Source organism: Squalius cephalus, assembly GCF_949319135.1.
Source record: "Squalius cephalus genome assembly, chromosome: 3".
In the NCBI taxonomy this organism is placed as follows: domain Eukaryota; kingdom Metazoa; phylum Chordata; class Actinopteri; order Cypriniformes; family Leuciscidae; genus Squalius; species Squalius cephalus.
Genome location: NC_137124.1, coordinates 1,071,257 through 1,098,929, shown reverse-complemented (window position 1 = coordinate 1,098,929; position 27,673 = coordinate 1,071,257). Strand labels below are relative to the sequence as shown.

At 40.4% G+C, this 27,673-nt stretch overlaps 1 protein-coding gene across 2 annotated transcripts in view; it reads right to left on the bottom strand.

Annotated features, from left to right (window-relative positions):
- LOC307155302 (butyrophilin subfamily 1 member A1-like) overlaps positions 1–27,448 on the bottom strand; it is a 62,444-nt gene extending 34,996 nt beyond the window's left edge. Inside the window, exons 1-3 of one of the 2 annotated variants that reach the window (XM_079865889.1) lie at positions 27,111–27,448; positions 26,937–26,993; positions 2,910–3,272 (exon numbers count right to left, since the gene is read on the bottom strand). In XM_079865889.1, the coding sequence (XP_079722015.1) occupies positions 2,910–3,272; positions 26,937–26,991 (418 nt within the window). In that variant the 5' untranslated portion in view covers positions 26,992–26,993; positions 27,111–27,448. The remainder of the gene's footprint in view (positions 1–2,909; positions 3,273–26,936; positions 26,994–27,110) is intronic. The other variant, XM_079865888.1, reaches the window with a different exon arrangement.
- Positions 27,449–27,673: the final 225 nt, after the last annotated feature.

The window sequence follows — 27,673 nt, the reverse complement described above, 5'->3', positions numbered from 1 at the left end:
AGAACTATTCGCTAAAGTACCCGGATGTCGGCGTGTTCGCACCGCAGGAACTAGGAACGATTTTAGTTCTAGGAACTCCATTTGTAGGAACTAATTTAGGTCCTACTTCAGAGTAGGGTCTAAATCAGTACTATAGGAACTACCCGTGACGTTAGTGTACGCTGATTGACCTAACGCACGTGGAACACCAGCACCCGCCATTTTTAAAACAGCTAGAAATAAACACACAGATTATAGCCTATATATTTACTCCATAAACTAACTATACAAAGTTTAAACATGGAAAACAGTGATAGATGGGTCTCTAAACCTTTATGCTGAAGTGAAAACCCAACGAAACTTTGAGGGGACCAAGCCAAACATGATTATGTATTTCTGCCCAGCTAGCAACACTGGACATCAACCACACGGCATAGGCTAATAACCTTTTTTCACATAATGTCTACTTTTTATAACAGTTCTATCTGATAAGATATTAAACAGTACTGTTAGACAGATCGCTAACTAATAAACACAGAGAATGCGAGCATTGTTTGCTCTGGCGTTCTCAGCGCCGCCAAAATAAAGGTCCGTCGCGTGTCAAAATAAAAGTCACTGTGCTTGCGTCACTCCCTTACCCCTCCTACCAGTTCCTATGGCCACTTGGCCAGTGCGAACGCAAACAGCAAAACCGAGTTTGGGGGAGAGTAGTTCTTAGAACTGTTTAGAAGTGGACAGTTCCTAGAACTAAGTTCCTGTAACTACTTGGTCGGAAAGCGGCTATTGTATACATTTTAAAATATTGCTGATTACTTACAAAGCACTAAATGGTTTAGCTCCCCAGTACTTGAGTGAGCTCTAAATGCATTATAGTCCTATTGTGATCTCAAAATTCTGGCCAGTTGATAATACCTAGAATATCCAAATCAACTGCAGATGGTAGATCCTGTAACTAAAAACTAAAACACATATCTTTAACCTGACATACACAAAACACATTATCAATTTCTATTAATTAAATCAGTTAAATGATTGTTAGGCTGCATAAATTAGGTCAGCCGGAACCAGGAACACTTCCTATAATACCTGATGTACTCGTTACATCATAAGAAGAATGGCTGATATTACGCTACGCTAATATTAGTCTGTCTGTCTCGTCCTTATCCCAAGGTTACCATAGTCTGGTTGATGACATTTTTTTTTTTTTTTTTTGCAGAACTGCATTATAGATTAAATGAAGTAATTTAATAATTGAAGATCTTTACAACGGAATTAAATCAACACTGAACTGACTTCAGTTGAACAGCCGAAATGCATAATATTCCTGTAATCGCTGTAAAGCTGCTTTGAAACAATCTGTATTGTATAAAGCGCTATATAAATAAAGGTGGTTTTGCTGTGTAGCCATTAGCGAAGCTTGAAATTTAATGGACATTTAAAGAATGATGTTCAAAGAATGTTTTCTGCCAACATTATGAAAGCATTCATCAAATACTAAAGACAATATGTGGTGATTTCATGATTTTCTTCTAATTCTAACACTTGCATAACCTTTACATACATTTAAGAGAAAAGTTAGGAACAATAACTATGGGACAAGCTATACAACTTTCCCACGTTCCAAGGATGTTCTTTTAAAACACCAATCACAGCCTTATTCATTTGAAGTTAGTTGACATTCTAAATGTTTAAAGGATGTTCAAAAAACTTTGTTCTAAGAACGTTTTCTCCCAACATTATCAGGACATTTATAAAACCTTCAACAAACAATGTATAAATAACGTTTTTGTGCTAACCTTACATTAACATTATTAGACCAGATAACGTTTAAAGGGGGGGTGAAATGCTATTTCATGCATACTGAGTTTTTTACACTGTTAAAGAGTTGGATTCCCATGCTAAACATGGACAAAGTTTCAAAAATTAAATTGTGCGTTTGAAGGAGTATTTCTGTGCCAAAAATGCTCCTTCCGGTTTGTCACAAGTTTCGGAAAGTTTTTTTCGAGTATGGGCATGTGTGACGTCAGATGTAGCGGAATTTCCTTATATGGGTCCTAAGGGCACTTCTGCCGGAAGAGCGCGGGCGCGCGCGCAACCGTAGACCAGAGAGAGAAGAAAGCGAAAGCAGTACGCCCATCAAAGCGCTGTGCTCGGCTTTAGGGAAGTCAATGTCACCAAAGAAGTGGGTTTTTGGTTGCCAGGGCAAGACATCCCTGCACAGATTCCCAAAGAACCCAGCGTTAAGGAACCAGTGGATGGAATTTGTTTTTCCTGAGCATCAACGGAGGTTGTGCAAGACTGTTTGTTCCCTGCATTTCGACGATGATTGTTTTATAAACAAAGCCAAGATCGACGGATTTGCAGATCGTCTAATGCTTAAGGATCGAGCAGTCACAATGATAAAGGTTCGGTGAGTAAAACTGTTGAACAAATGTCTCTGTGTGTTGTTAGCTCGGCGCGTTAGCACAGCTTTAGCTCCGCCCACACGGCCCGCCTCCAGCCGCTCGTTTTTTTCCGGAAAGACTCGGTACAGCCTATCTTTTTTCTATAAATATAATAAAACTAAAGACTTTTTGGAGATATGAAGGATGCAACACTACTCTATAGGTACTCAAGATTAACAGGAGATTGAGTGAAAATGAGCATTTCACCCCCCCTTTAACAAATATTCTATTAATGTTACTAGAAGAATTTTGAAAGAATATTTGTTTATTATTTTGAGAGAACGTTGCCAGAACATTAGCGAAAGTAATGAGAACATTCCCTGATTGCTGGGTTGATTGCTTTTTGATATTCCATTAGTTTCACAATTATAGTAGTTGAAATCTGGAGAAAAGCCTACTCATGCAACATAATAGGTGAATTATTCCTTTAATGATTTGTAAATCCACATAAACATAATGAATTATATAATATAGTTTTTGACTCACCAGTGACTTTGAGAACCACCTCTCTGCTGTCATATTTACTTTCTCCACTGACATAACAGTGAAATGAACCTTCATCCTGAATCCTGAGTTTCTCCAGGCGTAGAGAGACGTCTCCATTCTTCAGTCCACCAGACAGATCTGAGCGCAGAGTCAGTGAGCTTCTGTTCCTGAACGATTCCTCCTGGACGTCCTGGATCTTCCCATGCTGATAGAAGAGAACAGGGTTGCTGAACTGGTCATGACGGTACCAGCGGATCTCCAGAGCTTCAGCGTTCTCAGGAGGAGAGATCCAGCAGGGCAGAGTGACTGTGGACCCGACATGAGCCACTGTCTGATCACGAGGAACCACAACAGTGAACGACTCTGAGAGACACAGAAAGATATACTATAGATATAAAGATATACAAGATATACCCCCCCCCCCAAAAAAAAATACTATGCATTAGTCTTTAATGTATTTATATACTGTATTTATTTTATTTTACTAGTTACAGTGACTCATAGCATTAGCAATATTTCAGATAAAATTTGGATGCAAAAAGTGTCCATTATCTATTGTCAATAATGTAACAATGTATGAAGTACAGCTCACACAGAAGTCACTTTAAAACCAAGCTGTTTTATGTTTCTCAATGCAGTGGATTCAAGTGACCAACTTGAATATGAGCGAAACTCAAACGAAACTTCCGATCGTGCAGATTCCCATTGGAATGACTGGATTAAAGACTGCACCTGTAATGTTTATTACATTTTTGGGCTTGGGGTAAAAATGCCATGAATGTTCACATAAATGCCTTAAATTTAAAATACAGGTGCAAAAACTAAAACGATTGACTTGTGATTGAAGTGAAAAGTGAACATGAATAAAAAGTGTCAATTGCGGAATTATATTCATATCTGCTCACGTTGCATCAAAGCTTTTTTAAGCAGTTTTTACAGTGTTGAGCATGATCACATTTCCACATTAATCCACGGCCAAATAGAGGAGTTTACATTAGTCATCGCTGAGGAAGAAATCTGCAACACTGGAGTTTTGTTCAGCGAGCGTTCCGACAGAGTTCTGCAGTCCCACAAATTCTCTCATCATGAACAACTAAGTGCAGATACCATGTCAATAAAAAATCTTTATGCAGTGTAGACATTATTTATTATAACAGGAGTTCTGATGAACTCATTCACAATGATGTGAACGTTCTTTTCTCACTTTCAGTAAGCTATAATTTATTCCCAATATGAATAACGGTTTTGTTTTTCATGCTACTAAGATAAGCAATGTGAAGACTTGTTTTTTTTTTCAATATCAAGGACAATAATCAACAATAATAATAATAATATTGCAGCCCTACCCAGTAAGGAGATCGTATTGTTCAATTTTACAATTTATAAATGCCTACTTTATGTAGCCAATTTAAAATTACGTTGATCTCATAACATTATGCAATTGTTGTGTAAATACATTTATGCCACCCTTGAGCAGCATTAAACAGTCTGAGGGCCCTATTTTAACATTCTGAAACGCAAGTATCAAATGCGAAACGCAAGTAACTTTGTGGGAAAATCTAAAATGTGTTGGTTTGAAGTAGCTTCATTACTCATAGGTGTGGTTTGGGCGTAACGTGAAATAAACCAATCAGAGCATCATCTCACATTCCCTTTAAGAGCAGGCGCGCTTGTTCCATGGCGGATTGCTATTATAACGGCGGATTTGCCAGGAGCGGTTCACAGCCGAGGAGACCGACGTTCTCATCAGGGCCGTAAAACACAGAGAAGTGACATTGGGGATGGAGAAACACACCCAGATTAGCTTCGGTTAAACAGGCGTATGATAATTCGGGTAAATGTGTAAGCTAGATTTATGCCTATTTTTCACATCTTCATGGACACCACAATGATTTCCCTCGTGTGGAATATTTTTCCTTGTAATAATGCATGGTTTGCAAAAAGAAAACTGCTGCGTCTGTGTGTAGATGAGAGAAGCAGAGTGTGTGTGTGTTGAGCACACGCTACATTATGGCCAAGCATGAGCCCTTAAAATAGCATCTGAATAACGGAATTGTTTTCTGAAACTGCAAAATAGCACCAGGGAACGTTTACGCCTCCTCTTTTCACTGAACCGCCCACGGGAGCACAAGTTCATTCCCTAATTTACCGACGTGCGTCTGTGGAGGGAAAAGTCCGCTGTGCGTCGGGTGCAAAATAGGAATGAGACATGCGTCGCTGTACGAAGTCAATTGCACTGGGTGCAAGATAGGGCCCTGTAAGTGTAACTAAACATGCCATTACAGCTTCTGTGCCACATTGGCAACAGATATTCTGTTTGATTAAATTAATTTATTAAATTTAAATATCTGACATCTAAACATACATTTGACAGGGTACTAATTAAAAAAGTGCCTTTTACAAAATTAAAAAATGCTGCAGGAAATTATTTTAAAAAATCAAATATTGTTCTTTAATGGAAAAGTTAAATTCTGAACCTGATGTTGGCCTATACGGTCCATGTACTTTTTGATCATTTCATTTCCTGTTTGTAATAGAATAACAAGAAATGAAAACCAGCTCGTTTATTCGTTTAGTTTAAAAAATGAAAAATAATTTTTAGTTTGTGGTTTACAAATCGGTTTATGGGTTCGATATTTCATTTGCACACGTGGGCGGTGCTGAAACGCCCCTTTCATCTGATTGGTCAAACCGCTCCGCCTTCAGTACGAGCTTTTCTTTCTGTCAGGCAGAATAAGAGTCAGTACGAGTGCGGCACTGACAAATGCACTTTAATATAATAATGTCTGAAACCAGAACTGACTGTTAATTACGCACAATATATGAAGCAGAAATATGTTGCTGGTCACATTTGTGCTGCTGCTATTAATGTGAGCCACAGTATATGACAGATTATTTTAGCATGATGTATTTCCCATTGATTAATACTGTGCAAATAGTTCCGTCTCTTTGAATAAAAGGGAAGTGGAAATAAAAATCAATAATAGGCTGAACTGTACCATGATAATATGTCCGTAACATTTACCATTCTCGTTTTTTATTTACATCAAAAGGCAGGTAGGCGTGTGTGACGTATAAATAATTTTGAAAATTGAATAGAAATAAAGATTATATTTATGAATGTAAGCATGTGTAGCCTACTCAGTTCACATGAAAATAAAGAGACAGAAAAGAGAGAAGCTACTGTAGAATCAGTGAACGTACATTAATTAGCATATTTGGGATTAATTAAAATCATGTCGGTTGAAGAGCACGGCATACCTTTAAAATGTTATTAGTTTTATTATAAAACTAATACAATTGTATTACATACTGAATTGGTCGATGTTTCTCTGAGTTTTCTGTATTATGTTGGCTTGAGAGAGCCAGCATATATTTAAACATTATTATTATTTATTATTATTATGAGAAATTGACTCCGCCTAGAACTTTAATGCTTCACCAAACTCAGCTCAGACCTTCAGACTGGTCTGACTCGCTTATATCTTTTCTAACTGGTCAGACTTACTTTCCCAAAAAATCCATTGGTTTGCTGAACAATGAAGGCCGTAATACTTAACGCTGTCCACTAGAGGGGGCGACAGGATAATAAGTCTTTTCTACTCTCTTTCCCTGTTTGCATTAGTTTAAATGACAAATAAATGCATTAATTTCATTCATAAATAGGCCATATCTGTGTATGAGAACAAGCTTTACACTTCAAGCTTTACAACTAAGTAAAACTTGAACCCTACTTCAACGTTTGCCACTCTCTAGTTTCTTTTAAGATATTGTTATTCCACTGGTTTTTGCATTTAAATTTAATTATCTGGAACTTTTATTTGTCATGAGCTCTATATTTTAAAGTCCGCATGAACCGGAAGTTGCAAACGACTTTTCTCCAGTGTTGTGACGCATTTCCCAGTGAAACGGAATATTGAACAGAGGGCAGGGTTTTACTCTAGCGCTCCTCCTCTCCATCTCTGCTCATAACAGACTAACGGTTTGAGGGGAGTGGTTAAGCGTTTCCCAAACCAATTCCTCAAACCTACGTCATCAGAGAAGGTCCTCCAATGCAGAGGGGAGGGGCATTTTCAGATTTTGATTAAAGATTACGAAGCCAAAAAAAAATTTTGTGTGGATTGACTTGCATGGATGAATTGTTCACCACAAAACGATCAATTTAGGCAAACAAAGTAAATATGGTCAATTTTGATTTCATGTGGACTTTAAGATGTACTAGAAAAAATATGATTCATTTACATTTAGTCATTTAGCAGACCCTTTTGTCCAAAGCGACTTACAATTTAGGACTAAATTAAGCGAGTCGTCGTGAAGAGGCAAAAACATCGCAAGAAGTGCTCAACATACGAAGTTCAGGCATTGTTCAGAGTAGCACAAGCCCGATAAGGGAGGATTTAAAGGAAAGGATTTATTTATTTTATTTAATTTTAATGAGGTTAAGTGCTCACGGAAGAGAAGGGTTTTCAGCTGTCTGAGGGAGCTGAGCCTGTGATAGATCTGTAAGCGAGCGTCAATGCCTTGAACTTGATGCGAGCAGCGAGAGGTAGCCAGTGCAGAGAGATGAACAGAGGAGTGACGTGGGCCTTCTTGGGCTCGTTGAAGACAAGACGAGCTGCATCGTTCTGGATTATCTGTAGAGGTTTAGTTGCACATGATGGAAGTTTCAACTACACAAACTCTGTTTTTACTCAGCAAATTTGTTTTCCTTTCAAGTAGGCTATAGCCTACAAGTTATCCTGCTTTTTGCCATGGCTTGCCACACTGCCCAGAATCAGAGGCGGACAGAGTACACAGCTACATTACTTGAGTAAAAGTACAGATACCCCTTGCTAAATTTTACTCAAGTACAAGTAAAAGTACTACAGTCAGATGTCTACTTAAGTAAAAGTACTAAAGTACTTGTTTTTAAAAGTACTTGAGTATCAAGAGTACAAGAGTACATTTTCTAAATATTGCATTACTACTGTCACAGTGCTTACATTGGTAAACACAGCAAACATTTGAAGCGAAAACTATCATTAACTTGTTCAGAAAATTGAAATAGTCTGGCGAGGTGGGGCCACGGCTTGGCACATTTCTGGGATGTGATATTTTTTCCCCCAGGATGGTAGGGGAAGACTCGTGAATATTCTTTAGGAAAGTCATCCCTGATTGGTCTGATGACCTACCCCTAACCCCACCCCTAAACCTACCCGTCACTGGGGTCTTCCCCTACCATCCTGGGAAAAAAAATATCGCTCCCGGGATGGACCTGCTGCGTCTTCATCCATTGTTTCGTCCATGGTTTCGTCTCTTATCTAAATCTGACCATGCAGTTGACTTTGGCGGAAAGCTGAAGGTGATTGCTGATAGGCTGTCCCAATCAGTGGCGCCTGCACAATCCAATCACATTTGAGAGGGTTTCCAAGATGTTTCTTTTTTCCTTTTTTTATTTATTTATTTTTTTTATTTTTTAGAAGAAGTAACGGGTACTCACAGTTATGGATAGAAATGTAGTGGAGTAAAGAGTACAATATTTGCCTCTCAAATGTACTTGAGTGAAGTCATGAGTACTCCCCAAAAATGATACTCTATCTATCTATCTATCTATCTATCTATCTATCTATCTATCTATCTATCTATGTCTGTCTGTCTGTCTATCTGTCTATCTATCTATCTATCTGTCTGTCTGTCTGTCTGTCTGTCTGTCTATCTATCTATCTATCTATCTATCTATGTCTGTCTGTCTGTCTATATCTGTCTATCTATCTATCTGTCTATCTATCTATCTATCTATCTATCTATCTATCTATCTATGTCTGTCTGTCTGTCTGTCTATATCTGTCTATCTATCTATCTATCTATCTATCTATCTATCTATCTATCTGTCTGTCTGTCTGTCTGTCTGTCTATCTATCTATCTATCTGACTGACTGACTGAGCTTCATTTGTGAAATATAGAGTTATATTTTTTAAACTGTTATTTAAAACGGTGGTCTGCTATATTTCACAAAGGAAGCCCATTTGTGCGGTCGTTGGCGTTATACGAGAAGGACATTCTGAATATGAGCCTACTGTAAAATTAGCTGTCTTAAAAATGCGGATTGATCATTGCAGAGTTATTCCAGATGCCTCCCGGTGCTATTGGTATTGGAATTGTGTAATCACAGATTATGAACAGGGATATATTCCCATTGGGTTGTTGGGTTTTCATGTTTTCTGGGAACTTTAGACATAATGATTTTTATACTGTACAAACCATGTTATCCCCTTAGCTAACTCTAATGTAACAGTTATGGGTAGGTCATCTACAGACATCTAATCATATTAACATGGTACAGTTCAGCCTATTATTGATTTTTATTTCCACTTCCCTTTTATCCAAAGAGATATTTGAGCTATTTGCACTGTATTTATCAATGGGAAATACATCATGCTAAAATAATCTGTCATATACTGTGGCTCACATTATTGGGGTCGCTTGCAAGTCGCAGCAGCACAAATTACGTGACCAGCAACATGTTTCTGCTTCACATATTGTGCATAGTTAACAGTCAGTTCTGGTTTCAGACATTATTATATTAAAGTGCATTTGTCAGTGCCGCACTCGTACTGACTCTTATTCTGCCTGACAGAAAGAAAAGCTTGTAATAATGGCGGAGCGGTTTGACCAATCAGATGAAAGACATTAACATTAACTAAGATTAATAAATGCTGTAGAAGTATTGTTCATTCTTAGTTCATGTTAACTAAAGTAGATTACTAATGTTAACTAATGAAACCTTATTGTAAAGTGTAACTTTTCTTATACATAGTTGTCCTCTGTCTCAGTTGTTTAAATCAGTCATGGAGGTATCCAAAATTTAATCGAAACTGGTAAATTAACTCATAGTTGATTTTATGAATAACCAGGTGTGTCAAGGTGCCCCAGCCCCAGCAAGAACACAACAGAACACCACGTTACAATAGCAGGTCTCCCAGATAGCAAACAGTCATTGAAACTATAGGCTTGTTCGACTTCATGCAGCTCTGCGCAGACCGATCGGCGGCTGACTTAAAGCAGTGCATGCCGGTTAGAAATTTTGTCCGACTTGATCCAGCGCCGACGCCACGTGAATGTGACGTATGCCATCAAAGTACCGCGAGAGCGATTCGAGAGTAGCCGGAGAACTCAGCCAGCGCAGCTTCTCAAGAGCGGCTGCACGAGGGCTGATGACGACACAGCTGTTCCACGATTGGCCGGATTCACTGCATGACAACGATCACGTGTGTTTCGTGTTTTTTTTTTTTTTTTTTTTTTTTTTTTTATTATCACAATGAACAATAAAGACGTCTGACAAAGAAAAAAAAAAAAAAATGACATCCTCAAAATGTACAATATAAATCTTATTGTATTATAAACTAAGAGTCACACCTCCAGCAAATCATCTGCAAAGACATTTTCTATACCGTTCACATGAGAAGGGAGAACAAACTAGATTGAAAGAACTCAAAACAATAAAAATAAGCTAAAACAAAATAAATAACATAAAACAAACCAAGTAAGAGGGACTCAGCTCATCCAAAGTGTTATTAAACGTTTATGCAGTTTTTTAGCCTGGGCATTCTCAACCTTTATAAGACAGTTTTGGAACAGCAAAAGTTCATTTTTAAGTGCAGACCATGTGGGGGAGGACTTAGCAAATCGACATTTATGTATATAATATTTTGTTGCTATAATTAGATTATTGACCAAAAATTCATCATTTTTATTTTGTAGGATTACACCCATCTGAATGTTTTGATATGAAAAGAAATCTATGTTTATAGATCTGGAGGACAACAGGTTGTGAAGAGATTTCCATAAATTCTGAGCCAGTTGACATTCATAAAACAGGTGTTCTGTTGTTTCAACATTAATGTTGCAGATATGACAATTGTCTACCTCAAAATTGAATCTTTTCTTTACAAATTCATTAGAGGGATATATATTATTTATTGTTTTAAAATGTACTTCCTTAAATTTAGGGGGAATTGGATATTTTAGGAATTTTGTTCTAATTGAAGATATTTCAGATTTGTTATAACCAAGAAAGAAGAGAGTGCTTCTTGTTCTACCCGGGTACAAAATGTTAACAAGAGTTTGCTTAAGGAATTTATTATTACATTTTGTATCTACCAGGTCCACATAATCGATTTTAATTTTGTGTAGTCTTGGTGATGTAATGTTCAAAAAATTATTCTTTATTGCTTGAATAAGGACCTTTGGAATGTTCTGTGTTACTTTGTTGTAATCCACAATTGAGCAGTTAATATTATATTTAGAATTAAATTCCTCCAATTCAAGAATATTACCATTTTCATCCAATATATGAACAATTGACCATATTTGTTTGTCCCACCAGTCTTTCAGAAACATAGATTTCCTTCTGCACAATATAAATCTGTTGTTCCAGAATGGAACATTGTGGGGACTGAAGTTATGTTTAAACATCAGTTTCCACTGTAACAAAACCTGTTGATGAAAAGTTGAAAGACGAAAAACTTCCTGCTCAGCTACTGTTCGGACGCTCTTGCTTACTGCTCCGTGCTTTGCTCTATCGCTTATTTTATATTTTATATTTTATTTCCTTTTATCATCTAATTTTAACTTCAGCAATCAGCACAGTGCTCAGACAACAAAGTTTGGATTACTACAAAAACGCAGAATTCTTTTACCCGACCAGTTTACATTCCGGGAAAGGAAAACACAACTGCCTACATTCATACAGATAAGAGAGAAAATGCCTCTTCTGGTTCAAGAATCTACTTGCTGCACTAACTGCCACAGACTTTTACAAAGGATTGCAGTTCTTGAAACAAAGTTACTTACGGGACCACCAAACCAGACGGAGCACACAACAGAGCTTCGTCATGGACACCCTCAGCATATAGCCGGTGAGTCCCATGAAACTAGTGCTCCTCGACAGGTAGAGAAACAAGCCAATCGACTTACTAATCGATGGCACAAACAGGGAGCTAGACCCAAAGGCACTCGAGACATCAGATTGTCACGAGCATCACATATTGCCGCAGTAGCATCCTCTACCCCAGATACAGCTCTGACAAGGATTGCAAACATTGGTCTTCTACCACCCCCTATACATCTTGAGAACAGATTTGAAGTACTAATGAATGTAAATGAGGAATCCCCAAATGTGATGAATATGATCGAACACAGACTGAATGGGCCAGTAGCTAACACTGATGCTAACTGGCGCTCAAGGTCGAGCAGACAGCGGCACTCAGCTCAGAGCGCAGCCGAGCCCAGGACTCTGATAGTGGGGGACTCGATAATCAGAAACATTAGCGGCAGGGATACAACTACATGCTGCCTTCCACAAGCAACAACTTCGGATGTAAACAGGGAACTTCAGAACATTCTGATGAAACATAAGACTGCAAATCGACTCATCATACATGTGGGGAAGAATGATATTCATAAAGAGCAGTCAGAACTCCTTAAGAAGGATTTCAATGAACTTTTTGAAACACTTAAAAGACTGAAAGTTCAAACATTCATCAGTGGACCACTCCCAGCAAGAGGAACAAACAGGTTTTCACGGTTGCTTGGGCTAAATACATGGCTGCAAAAAACCTGCAATATAAAAGGAGTAAACTTCATTGACAATTTCAATCTTTTCTGGAGTCAGAGACAACTGTTTCATCGGGATGGCCATCACCCAAACAAACTTGGTTCAAGAGTGTTAAAGGACAATTTCTACTTCTCCCTCAATCATCCTTCTATAGTTTGTGCCAATCCACTAAATCTGAACGGCACACACACACATGGACACAGTATGAATGACCACGGGACTTCACTTCAGCAGCAAAATGGACATGCGGTTGACATATCCACTCCGCCACAACAACCTCTGCTCACGGACACAATCTCAGCTGAGCCCTGCCCACAGAGAGACATATCAGAACTGCTTGAAGATTCAGCACCCAAGGACGACTTCCTGGAAAACAGCCAGGGAAGCCAGGACAGCATATCACAACCTCATATAACACCAGAGCAACAGCACCTTTCACCAGATACGCTATCCCTCTCTCCAGCATCGCCACTACTGTGTTTCTCACAGAAAATGGAAGAACTGGTGTATGCTGGAACCAGACTATCCCACTCTTTTGCTGCAAGCCCCCAGATACCAACCAAAAAACGGCAGGCACCATTACCACCCGCACCAAAGCCTGCAGGCCCAGCTCGCCCTCCCCCTCCTGTGAGAGCTCTTCGGCCTCTGCCACAACGCCAGGGCCCACACCATCCTCCTTCTGCTCGAGGTGAACCAAAAACAACTGATACCAGCTCTCAGTGATGTGTTTTGGGTCCCCGCTCTGATAACAGTAACTTTCTCAAATGTTTACAGAACAAGCGGGAACCCAGTGTGCCTGTATCTTTCTCGATTGCTGTTCTATTACAAGATAGAAAATCTAAGGCCTTCAATAGCCGTGCAGCAAACCTAACTAATCTGGTGCCTATTACACGTCAAAGTAAGATTGATGTGGGGACAAAAAGTAAGACTGTTAAGTTAGCACTTTTAAACATTCGTTCACTTAAAAATAAATCACTTCTAGTCAACGATTTAATAACCACAAACAACCTGGATTTTATGCTTCTAAATGAAATCTGGCTAGAAGACAGCTGCAGTGCAACAGTCCTCAATGAAACAGCCCCTCCGAACTTTACTTTTATGAGTGTCTGCAGAGCTGTTAAGAGAGGTGGGGGTCTAGCTGCTCTTTTTAAAGATGTCTATCAATGTAAGCAAATATCATTTGGGAATTACCCTTCTTTCGAATATCTGGGTATTGTGTTGAAAGGTGCTCCACGCATTTTACTTATCATTATTTACAGGCCTCCAAAATACTCTCCAGCCTTTGCTGAGGACTTTACAGAACTGTTATCAGCAATTACCTCAGAGTTTGACTGTTTTGCCATTGCAGGAGATTTTAACATTCACATCGATAATGCAGAAAACAATATGGCAAAAGAAATCAAAACTGTTTTAAAAACTTTTGATCTGACTCAGCATGTACATGGACCCACACACAATCGTGGACACACTCTAGATTTACTTATCAGTAAGGGTCTAAACATTTCATTAATTGTTATTAAGGATGTAGCACTGTCTGATCATTTCTGTATTTTCTTTGATATATTGATCTCTCCTGCCATTGAAGCTAAATCTGTGTCTGTCAAGAAGAGATGCTTAAATGAGAACACCAGTGTACTATTTATGAAGGCTATATCCTTAACACCAAGCATATCTGCAGACTCTGTTGATTTTCTCCTTGATTCTTTTAACTCAAAAGTTAAAGGTATAATTGATGATATTGCTCCTGTTAAAGTCAGGAAGAAGAGTGGCAGACAAAAAGCACCTTGGAGAAACTCAACAGCAGTGCAAAATATGAAAAGACAATGCAGAAAAGCAGAGCGCATGTGGCGGAAGACTAAACTTGTAGTCCATTATAACATCTACAAAGACAGCCTTCATGCTTTCAATATGGAACTAGGCAAAGCTAGACAGACTTTCTTCTCAAATATTATAAACAGCAATTTAAACAACACACGCACTCTTTTTGCTACTGTAGAGAGACTGACAAACCCTCCAAGCCAGATTCCCAGTGAAATGCTCTCAGTGAACAAGTGTAGTGAGTTTGCTTCGTTCTTCTCTGAGAAAATCAATCATATCAGAAAGGTGATCAGCACATCCTTAAGTTGCGCTGGGGTCAGACAGATCAAACCACCTGAGAAAGTAGTTACTATGTCTGATTTCAAAGAAATTGATGGCAAAATTTTGGAAGAAACTGTACAGCACCTTAAAACATCAACATGCGCTCTTGACACACTTCCCACATCATTTTTCAAAAGTGTGTTAAACAGTTTAGAAGCAGATCTCCTAGAAGTGGTAAATGTCTCACTTCGCTCTGGGAGTTTTCCATACTCCCTGAAAACTGCAGTTGTCAAGCCCCTCCTGAAAAAGAGCAATCTGGATAAGACCATATTAAGCAACTATAGACCGATCTCAAATCTTCCTTTCATAGGCAAGATCATTGAAAAAGTTGTCTTCAATCAGCTGAACAAATTCTTGAGCTTGAATGGATACTTTGACAATTTTCAATCTGGTTTCCGACCGCACCACAGCACAGAGACAGCGCTCATAAAGATAATAAACGATATTCGCTTAAATACTGATTCAGGCAAATTATCAGTGCTGGTACTACTCGACCTCAGTGCTGCATTTGACACTGTTGATCATAACATACTTCTTGACAGGCTGGAAAACTGGGTGGGGCTTTCTGGGATAGTCCTAAAATGGTTCAGGTCATACTTAGATGGGAGAGGTTATTATGTGAGTATAGGTGACCATAAATCTGAGTGGACATCCATGACATGCGGAGTCCCTCAAGGCTCAATTCTTGCACCACTCCTGTTCAACCTGTATATGCTCCCAATGAGCCAAATAATGAGAAAGAACCAAATTGCTTACCACAGCTATGCAGACGACACACAGATCTACTTAGCCCTATCGCCTAACGATTACAGCCCCATTGACTCCCTGTGCCAATGCATTGACGAAGTCAACAGTTGGATGTGTCAAAACTTTCTTCAGTTAAACAAAGACAAAACTGAAGTCATTGCATTTGGAAACAAAGATGAAGTTCTCAAGGTGAACGCATACCTTCACTCTAGGGGTCAAACAACTAAAAACAACTTCCTAGTCAGGAATCTCGGTGTGTCCCTAGAGTCAGACCTTAGTTTCAGTAGTCATGTCAAAGCAATAACTAAATCAGCATACTATCATCTGAAAAATATTGCAAGAATTAGATGCTTTGTTTCCAGACAAGACTTAGAGAAACTTGTTCATGCTTTCATCACCAGCAGGGTGGATTATTGTAATGGACTCCTCACTGGCCTTCCCAAAAAGACCATAAGACAGTTGCAGCTCATACAGAACGCTGCCGCCAGGATTCTGAGCAGAACCAGAAAATTTGAACACATCACACCAGTCCTCAGGTCTTTACACTGGCTCCCAGTTAAATTTAGGATTGATTTTAAAGTATTATTACTGGTATATAAATCATTCAATGGCCTAGGACCTCAATACATTGCAGATATGCTTACTGAATATAAACCCAACAGATCACTCAGATCATTAGGATCATATCAGCTAGAAATACCAAGGGTTCACTCTAAGCATGGCGAGTCCGCTTTTAGCTATTATGCCAGCCGCACCTGGAACCAGCTTCCAGAGGAGATCAGACGTGCTCCTACAGTAGTCACATTCAAATCCAGACTCAAAACACTTCTGTTTAGCTGTGCATTTACTGAATGAGCACTGTGCCAATGTTCGTCCGACTGTTTGTACTGTATTTTATTTTATTTTTCTAAACTGTTTTAATTATTCCTATTTCTTTTATTATTTTAATTTCTTCTATGTAAAGCACTTTGAATTGCCATTGTGTATGAAATGTGCTATATAAATAAACTTGCCTTGCCTTGCCTATAGGCAATTTAGATATTTCAAAATCACATGTTATTAAAAATTTAATACCTCCCACTTTATCAAAGATATATGCCGGTAAGGAGAACCATATCTCTTCGCCGTTCCTCAAAAAAGATTGGAGCCATTTAATTTTCAATATTCCATTCATAATTTCAAAGTCGATTGCCTTTATGCCACCTTCCTCATAATTTTTTAACAGATCCCCTTTTCTAATGTAGTGATGTTTATTTTTCCAAATAAAATTAAAATTGATTCTATTAATTTCTTTAATTAACTTTGGAGAAATAGCAAGAGAGTAGGATGGATATATCAGTCTGGAAATAGATTCAATCTTGGTCAACATTGTTCTTCCAAATAATGTTAAATCTCTTTGTAGCCAACTGTTTAATGTTTTTCCACATTTATCAATATTATCTTGGAAATGATTTTTTTTCACTTGTATCTGATGATTTGGAACTCCAAATACCTAGATATCTAATGTCATTTTTGACTGGTATATTATATAGTGAGGATTCAGAGCAGATATCAGATCACATTTACTCAGATTCAGATATAGGCCTGATGCTTGTGAAAACCACTCTATTACTTTTACAGCCTCTGGTATTTGTTCCTTATTTTGTAAAAACAGAGTTGTATCGTCAGCGAGCTGACTTATGAGTAACTTGTGGTTGTTTATCTCTAAACCTTTAATATTCGAATTTTTAACCGCAATTGCTAGTAGTTCAGTCACTGCAATGAATAAAAGAGGAGAAATACTACAGCCCTGTCTTATTCCTCGTTCAACCTTAAATCTAGGACATGTACCTTCTGAGAGTTCCCCTCCTTGAACTGCCACCTTACCGTGGTGGAGGGGTTTGAGTACCCGAATGAACCTAGGAGCTATGTTGTCTGGGGCTATATGCCCCTGGTAGGGTCTCCCAAGGCAAACAGGTCCTAGGCGACGGGTCAGACTAAGAGCGGTTCAGAAACCCCTTATGATGCCAAAAAAACAGAGGACCGTGACGTCGCCCGGTATGGCGCAGCCGGGGCCCCACCCTGGAGCCAGGCCCGGGGTTGGGGCTCGTATGCGAGCGCCTAGTGGTCGGGCCTCCCCCCATGGGGTCCGGCCGGGCTCAGCCCGAAGGAGCGACATGGGGCCACCCTCCCGTGGATCCACCACCTGCAGGAGGGACCGTAAGGGGCCGGTGCTAAGTGGATCGGGCGGCAGTCGAAGGCGGGGGCCTAGACAACCCGATCCCTGGACGTGGAATCTAGCTCTAGGGACATGGAATGTCACCTCTCTGGGGGGGAAGGAGCCTGAGGTTGTGCGTGAGGTTCAAAGATTCCGACTAGAGATAGTTGGGATCACCTCTACGCACGGCTTGGGCTCTGGAACCACACTCCTCGAGAGAGGATGGACTCTTCACCACTCTGGAGTTGCCCATGGTGAGAGGCGGCGGGCTGGTGTGGGTTTGCTTATAACCCCCCAGCTCAGCCGCCATGTGTTGGAGTTCACCCCGGTGAACGAGAGGGTCGCTTCCCTGCGCCTTCGGGTCGGGGATAGGTCTCTCACTGTCGTTTGTGCTTACGGGCCGAACGGCAGTGCAGAGTACCCGGCCTTCTTGGAGTCTCTGGGAGGGGTGCTGGAAAGTGCTCCGACTGGGGACTCCGTCGTTCTACTGGGGGACTTCAACGCCCACGTGGGCAGCGACAGTGACACCTGGAGGGGCGTGATTGGGAGGAACGGCCCCCCTGATCTGAACCCGAGCGGTGTTCTGTTATTTGACTTCTGTGCTAGTTACAGCTTGTCCATAACGAACACCATGTTCAAGCATAAGGGTGTCCATCAGTGCACATGGCACCAGGACACCCTAGGCCGGAGGTCGATGATCGACTTTGTGGTCGTTTCATCCGACCTCCGGCCGTATGTCTTGGACACTCGGGTGAAGAGAGGGGCGGAGCTGTCAACTGATCACCACCTGGTGGTGAGTTGGATCCGATGGCGGGGGAGGAAGCTGGACAGACTCAGCAGACCCAAACGTACTGTGAGGGTCTGTTGGGAACGTTTGGCCGAATCTCCTGTCAGAGAGATCTTCAACTCCCACCTCCGGCAGAGCTTCGACCAGATCCCGAGGGAGTCTGGAGATATTGAGTCCGAGTGGACCATGTTCTCCACCTCCATTGTCAACGCGGCCACTCGGAGCTGTGGCCGTAAGGTCTCCGGTGCCTGTAGAGGCGGCAATCCCCGAACCCGGTGGTGGACACCGGAAGTAAGGCATGCCGTCAAGCTGAAGAAGGAGTCCTATCGGGCCTGGTTGGCTTGTGGGACTCCTGAGGCAGCTGATGGGTACCGACGGGCCAAGCGGACTGCAGCCCGGGTGGTTGTGGAGGCAAAAACTCGGGCCTGGGAGGAGTTCGGTGAGGCCATGGAGAAGGACTATCGGTCGGCCTCGAAGAGATTCTGGCAAACCGTCCGGCGCCTCAGGAGGGGGAAGCAGTGCCCTACCAACGCTGTTTACAGTGGAGGTGGGAAGCTGTTGACCTCGACTGGGGATATCACCAGACGGTGGAAGGAATACTTCGAGGATCTCCTCAATCCCGCCGTCACGTCTTCTATTGAGGAAGCAGAGGCTGAGGGCTCGGAGGCGGACTCGTCCATCACCCAAGCTGAAGTCACCGAGGTAGTCAAGAAACTCCTCGGTGGCAAGGCACCGGGGGTGGATGAGATCCGCCCTGAGTACCTCAAGTCTCTGGATGTTGTGGGGCTGTCTTGGCTGACACGCCTCTGCAACATCGCGTGGCGGTCGGGGACAGTACCTTTGGACTGGCAGACCGGGGTGGTGGTCCCTCTTTTCAAGAAGGGGGATCGGAGGGTGTGCTCCAACTATAGGGGGATCACACTTCTCAGCCTCCCTGGGAAAGTCTATGCCAGGGTACTGGAGAGGAGAATCCGGCCGATAGTAGAACCTCGGATTCAGGAGGAACAGTGTGGTTTTCGTCCCGGTCGTGGAACACTGGACCAGCTCTATACCCTCTACAGGGTGCTGGAGGGCTCATGGGAGTTTGCCCGACCAATTCACATGTGCTTTGTGGATTTGGAGAAGGCATTCGACTGTGTCCCTCGCGGCGGCCTGTGGAGGGTGCTCCGGGAGTATGGGGTCCGGGGCCCTTTGCTAAGGGCTATCCGGTCCCTGTACGACCGGAGCAGGAGCTTGGTTCGTATTGCCGGCAGTAAGTCAGACTTGTTCCCGGTGCGTGTTGGACTCCGGCAGGGCTGCCCTTTGTCGCCGGTTCTGTTCATAATTTTTATGGACAGAATTTCTAGGCACAGCCAGGGGCCGGAGGGGGTCAGGTTTGGGGACCACACGATTTCATCTCTGCTCTTTGCGGATGATGTTGTCGTGTTGGCCTCATCTGGCCAGGACCTCCAGCATGCACTGGGACGGTTTGCAGCCGAGTGTGAAGCGGCTGGGATGAAAATCAGCACCTCCAAGTCCGAGGCCATGGTTCTCAGTCGGAAAAGGGTGGTTTGCCCGCTTCAGGTTGGTGGAGAGCTCCTGCCTCAAGTGGAGGAGTTCAAGTATCTTGGGGTCTTGTTCACGAGTGAGGGAAGGATGGAACGGGAGATTGACAGGCGGATCGGTGCAGCTTCTGCAGTAATGCGGTCCCTGTACCGGTCTGTCGTGGTGAAGAAGGAGCTGAGCCGCAAGGCGAAGCTCTCGATTTACCAGTCAATCTACGTTCCTACTCCCACCTATGGTCATGAGCTTTGGGTCATGACCGAAAGGACAAGATCCCGGATACAAGCGGCCGAAATGAGCTTTCTCCGCCGGGTGGCTGGGCGCTCCCTTAGAGATAGGGTGAGAAGCTCGGTCACTCGGGGGGAGCTCAGAGTAGAGCCGCTGCTCCTCCACATCGAGAGGGGTCAGTTGAGGTGGCTCGGGCATCTTTTCCGGATGCCTCCTGGACGCCTTCCCGGAAAGGCGTTCCGGGCATGTCCCACCGGGAGGAGACCCCGGGGAAGACCTAGGACACGCTGGAGAGAATATGTCTCCCGGCTGGCCTGGGAACGCCTCGGTGTCCCCCCGGAAGAGCTGGAGGAAGTGTCTAGGGAGAGGGAAGTCTGGGCATACCTGCTTAGACTGCTGCCCCCGCGACCCGGCCCTGGATAAGCGGTAGAAGATGGATGGATGGATGGATGGTACCTTCTGAGAGGGAAACACAGCTATTAATATCTGTATGTAACATAGTGATCATATCAAGAAACTTATTTCCAAAGCCAAAGTGTCTCAGTGTGTTAACAATAAATAAATGTTCCACTGAATCGAATGCTTTATGGAAATCCAAAAAAAAGATAAAACCATCTTCCTTAATTAAATAATTATAATCAATAAGATCCAGGACCAGGCGGATGTTATTATGGATGGATCTTCCTTTAAGAAAACCAGATTGTGTTGGGCTGATTAATTTAGATATACCCGTCTTTAATCTTGCTGCCAAAACTGTTGTTAGAATCTTGTAGTCTGTATTCAACAGTGTAATAGGTCTTAAATTGCTTAATATTTTCTATCTTTTCCAGGTTTTGGAATCAATTTTATTATTCCTTGTTTCATTGTTTCCATCAGTTCTTTTTGATTAATACATTCATTTATAGCCTGAAACAATAGGTGTTTTAAGTCTTCCCAAAAGTGTTTATAGAAGTTAGTTGTAATACCGTCTGGTCCTAGCGAACGATCAGATGCCTTTTTTTTTTTAGCATAGTCAAATTCTACAATTCTTAGTTCCTCATCACAAACTTCTTTAAAATTTTCATCAATAACAGGAATCAAGTTGTTAATTTTATCAAAAAAAGATGAGACATCTTGTTCTGAATAGGAAGATTTATAAAGATTCCTTTTTCAATGCGTTTGGGTTCTGTACATTCCTCTCCATCAACTGTTAGACTACAAATCGAATTATATTCTTGTCTGCGTTTTTCTAATTTGCAGAAGTATGCAGTATTCTTTTCTCCTTCTTCAATCCACCGGGCCCTGGATCTAATATATGCACCTTTAGCTTTATCTATATACATTCTATCCAATTTGGATTGCAAATTACTTATTTTTTCTTTGTCCTCTTCACTCCAATCTGATTTACTATAAAGTGTCATGAGTTCTTTAACCAAAGTTGCTTCTTGAGCTCTCTTTTCTTTATTCACTTTTTTACCAAACGTTATTGAATGCTTTCTAATACTAAATTTCAGAAATTCCCATTTTAGTATAGATGTGTCTAGTGTATTGTCATTTTTTATATCAAAAATATTTTTTTTAATGGAATAACAAAACTCTTTTTTAGTAACTGAGAGTTAAATTTCCAATAATCTTTTGGTTTGTTATTTTTATTACTGTTTCCGATTTTCAGGTTAATAGTGTGTTTCGTTTTTATTCGAACACCTTTAGTTCCTCTAAAGCTCTCAAATCAGTTTTTTATAACAGTAAACACTCTTTTCATGTCGTTGCGATGTTATATTGTGTCATGTTTATCAAATTAAAACTGATTAAAAAAAAACGTAGACTCCACTTCATTGATTAGTAGCTTATGTTGAACTTTATTCTTGTTCAAACAGACGCTGTGAAGCAGTACATAAAGTATTGAATGAAAATGTCTCTGAAACATCTATTACTTGGCAAATATTGCATTTATTTCACTTCAGCTGTGGTAAAGTATGCAAACACCACGTGAGCGGTCACTACGGGAACCAGAAAGTGTCCGACTTCACGTCTCCGTTTGCAGCTCCTCCCGCCGGCACGCGGCTACTCTCGCCGATCGGGTGCATTCAGCCGCAGCCGATGTCCAACACACCTTATGTTAAATCAACATCCCAGCAAACACAGAACGTTGGCGCAACGTACCCAACCTTCTAACAACGTTTTAACAACATGGCCAAAAGGTTGCTATAACTACGTTGTGTAGTGAAGGTTGTTACAGCATTGTCACAATGTTGACATTGAACCACTGTTCAGGGCCATTGCTTAAGGTTGTGCCTGGGGTGTCTGGACAACCACTGGACTACATGTACTCGTCACTGCCCTGAAGCGGGAAAATCAGCCTTTTAAATTCCAACCACCTGTTGGGCTCATTGTGTTCTCGTTCTTCATCGAGCAAGGATACGTGAGTATTGCGTTTAATTTAGCCTACCTCAGCTATCAAACACAACCTACAACTTTAATTTCTAATGTGATTAATGTAGCCTCGCTCGCACTGTTTAGTTTTTCATTAGATTTTCCCGCTATTTAGTCTCATTCGTTTCTTTGCTCCTCTATCGTCCGGCTTTCGGCTACTGTCTGCCATACAGACCCGGTTTTGTTCATTAAATGTTCTGATCTGCTTTTACTTTTTATGTTTTATTTATTATACTTAAAATAAATTGGTATATTCGTTTATTTCTTTTTTTTTCTTTTTTCACAAATGTATTACTTTTGGAAGTGCAATTTGATTACCATATGCAGTTTTAATAAAGTTGAATTAACGAAACCTTCTGTCATTTTTACTCTTCAAAGTGTCCACTTGCAGGTGTTGATAGCCCCATTAAATAATAATATAGATAAACAAACGATAAAAAGTATATAATTATCTAACAAAATGTTAAATGGGGGATATAGCAGCATATACAAATATTGTCAGAACGTCGTCTCTCAGTTGCTGAATGTCGCGCAACAACGTTGCTACAGCCCTGTCACGTCTTACAATTCTACGTTGTTACAATGTTGCGAGCACGTAGACAGCGACGTTGCCATAGCAGAAATGCAATGTGCTACAGACATTGCCACAACGTAAATGTGTTTGCTGGGATTGCGTTTTCAACATTAAGTCATTGAATCAACATCGAACTCTGATGTTGATTCTACATCATTTTGCACCCTGTTTTAATATTGAAACAACGTTGAAATTTCAACTGAACTAAGGATCAACGTGATTTCAATGGAATTTCAATCGTTTTTAAATGTTAATTTTAAATGTAATGCCATAAATTAAATAGCCTGCTTTATCTACAGCCAGGATTTTAAAAAGTAATGGAACATTTGAAATCTTGTATAAAACACTGAACACACCACACTAATAACAAATTCATTTTTATTAGCCTTTTTATTTAATTATTTGTACTCTTTATTTACACTTCAATGTCCTCTGACGCCTGAATATTTTGTCGTCCAGTCCCTTCCCAGCAAACACATTTACGTTGTGGCAATGTCTGTGGCACGTTGCATTTCTGCTATGGCAACGTCGCTGTCTACGTGCTCGCAACATTGTAACAACGTAGAATTGTAAGACGTGACACAGGGCTGTAGCAACGCTGTTGCGCGACATTCAGCAACTGAGAGACGACGTTCTGACAATATTATTATCCCCATTTAGCATTTTGTTAGATAATTATATACTTTTTATCGTTTGTTTATCTATATTATTATTTAATGGGGCTATCAACACCTGCAAGTGGAGACTTTGAAGAGTAAAAATGACAGAAGGTTTCGTTAATTCAACTTTATTAAAACTGCATATGGTAATCAAATTGCACTTCCAAAAGTAATACATTTGTGAAAAAAGAAAAAAAAAGAAATAAACGAATATACCAATTTATTTTAAGTATAATAAATAAAACATAAAAAGTAAAAGCAGATCAGAACATTTAATGAACAAAACCGGGTCTGTATGGCAGACAGTAGCCGAAAGCCGGACGATAGAGGAGCAAAGAAACGAATGAGACTAAATAGCGGGAAAATCTAATGAAAAACTAAACAGTGCGAGCGAGGCTACATTAATCACATTAGAAATTAAAGTTGTAGGTTGTGTTTGATAGCTGAGGTAGGCTAAATTAAACGCAATACTCACGTATCCTTGCTCGATGAAGAACGAGAACACAATGAGCCCAACAGGTGGTTGGAATTTAAAAGGCTGATTTTCCCGCTTCAGGGCAGTGACGAGTACATGTAGTCCAGTGGTTGTCCAGACACCCCAGGCACAACCTTAAGCAATGGCCCTGAACAGTGGTTCAATGTCAACATTGTGACAATGCTGTAACAACCTTCACTACACAACGTAGTTATAGCAACCTTTTGGCCATGTTGTTAAAACGTTGTTAGAAGGTTGGGTACGTTGCGCCAACGTTCTGTGTTTGCTGGGTTATGCCCGGTCTGGCACATAGCGCAGCACAGCCTGTGCAAAAGTGAATTGGGTGACGGCCGCTGTCCCCATCTGCTGAGTAAGAGCATCTAAAACAGAAAATAAAATCACAATGCAAAAAATTAACATTTATGTTAAACAGAACACATATTTGAACACTTGGAACAAATTCAGCAGCCTATGCCTATGATTTCTCAATGATCGGATATTTGTCCATGTGTTGTAGGCTAGCCTATGATGTTTCCCCTACATTCAAAGCACTTTTCAAAGCTGCCCAATATGTTCATGCATGTATTCGAATTAAAGGGAGGCAAAAAGGATTAGTTTGCAGTGACATCTTTCATAAGGACAATTTATGAGGCCAAGTGACTCATTCATGTATATTATTTTATAAGTTCAGAACTAATTGTTAACTCAACAAATTTAATATAAATAACTGGATAGGCTAGGGGAGACCGGGGACAGTTGCAACAGGGGATGGTTGCAACATGTCATTTTTCTCCAATCAGAAACAAGCTAGAGTGATGACACTCACACTGCACATGCACAGTTAGACCCTCCACCTACCAAGAAAACAGTAGACATATTCAACATCTGCTGCTGCATTTATTGAACAAAAATTGTTTTGGAGGTATGAAAGTAAATTTTTTCATGAGATATATTTTTGTCATACTGTCCTGAAATTTTGTATGAATTAATCAAAACTTACTTTGTTTGAATTATTATTTTGTTGGCTTCTAAGTGACATGGTTAGCATGTGTCAAAGTCAGTGTGTCTAGCAGGAATATGATGATCTGTCATGGCTGATAGGATTGGGGACGGTTGCAACAAGTTATAAATTGCATGTTTAATAAAAGTTTGTTGCATTGCAAACTGTTCAATTCTTCCTGTCTGACACTGAAATATGGAGAGATTGAATAGCATCTGTAACACCTGCACACTGAATCTGTGTAGGCCTATGTTCTACACATGAACAAACAAAACTCAATAACTGTTATTTGATATGACTAAATAAATAAATAATAGGCTACAATAAAATTATTGAAATAAATAATACTATAATATTATAGTAGGCCTAAAACAGTTAATATTTTCAGAATTCTTTGCTCATTGAGACAAAAAGCTTAAGTTAATTAATGAAATTTAAGGTATTTTTTAACATGTTGCAACCGTCCCTGGGTCGGGGTCAGTTGCAACATCTGACTTCTTCCATTCAAATAAATATTGTGAACGATATATAATCATCTTTAAATGGTATGGGTAATTAGCAGACAGATGCAAGTTTAATATATACAAATTTGGTTGGTCTAGTCCAAATAGTCTCTGAGTAATTGAGGGAAATGCAAAAAGTGTTGCAACTGTCCCCGGTCTCCCCTACTTATAACATTAATTTCTGCTTAAATACTGGGTGCATGGAGGAATATAGCATGCGCTCGAGCGCATGCATAAATCTCACTGCAAAAACAGTCTAATAATAATAAATAGGCTATGTCTTTAAAATTAACGAGGCATTTTAATTGTTTCTATATGAAGTATGTGGGGCTGTAAGTAAGCCGCGGTCACTGCTGTCGGTAGCGCTCGGTGGAGCACTATGCTAGCGTTGGTTTCGCCGGTGTTCTCCGGCGGTCAGAAGAGATAGCGGTGCTGTGTTAATAGATTTCACGACACTAGCAATGGGTACAAACATACAAACATGTATTTTGAGCTAGCTATCACAAAAATAGACTGGACTAGGAGGTTTTGATAACTTTATAACCTAGAAGAGAACCACGAAGTACTTTTGGCAGATTTTCACACATTGGTAAAACAAAAATCTATTTCACTGCAACACTGCGTCGGTAACACTAACCATCATGTTAACGATCAGCCTAACAGTAATTTGATTTGGTACAATTCATTCATATTAAGCAAGCTTACCTGTACGCTTGTGCCAAGGGTCCAGAAATGAGCTGTGTCCAGTGCTGTACGTTGGTGTTGATCTCCAGGTCAACCAAAAATTGATGGATTTTCAATCATATTTCCCGGTCAACTATATATCGATGAATTTTCAACAACATCAGCGTCGTTTCCCGGTCAACTATAAATCAATGACTTTTCAACACATTCAGCGATCGCCCGGTAAACCAAATATCAATGCTTAATCAATCATAAAAATAACTATAGATCAATGTTGTTTCAATATTGTTGCCATCAACATTAATAACATCAGGTTTTCATCGATATGGTAATGGTGATTCAACATTTATTTTGCAATGAAATTTCAATATCAACCATAATGATGATTCAGATGGAAAAACAATGTTTAGGCTATTCAATGTTGGCTTGCTGTCTGGGCTGTGGAATATTTTAGCCATCTGAATGAAATCCACCGGGTTCTTACCAGATGTCTCTATGAGGAGATTCACCAGTAAAGCGATGATGATACTCGACATCATTCCTGTGAAAATACAGACTCAAATAAAACAAACTCTGCGGGATTTCTCCCTCAAACACGCGGATAATATGAGAGAGATATGATCAGACTGTCGTGTTCAACGAGGAGACAGAAACTCACCGGAGACAGAGACTCACAGTTAAATCACAGTAGTCTGGTTGGTTTAGATGAATATGAGCTGTTCAACACAATCATAGAGTCGAAATAAACCATAAAATAGACGAAAATCAGAATCTATGAAGCGTGCTCCCGATTTTCCTCCTTACTTTCACTTTCTATAAATAACGCGATCCCAATAAAACAGACGTCATCAGATGACTAATAACGCTTCATATTCAGTTTAATTCTGTTAGATGTGTTTTTGTGTAATAATCTCTGAGGTGTGAACATGCATATGAGTGTGTGTTTTCTGTACCGGTTTTTACGAGGCGATTTAATAAACAATGTAAATCCCATACAGATCTCGTCGCACCGACAGTGACGTGTAGAAGGATGTTTCCCTCATGGATCCACTGTAGAAAAAAGAAAAAAGTTTTCCAGGACAGGAGTTTTCCAAGCCTGCGGTGTGCGATATTGTAGATCAATATGGATCGATGATCAGGACGACAGAGACGACGCTATACCTTAAAAACAGGATGCGTTTATTAATAATTTAACACATGTCGTGCGTTTAGCACACTTGA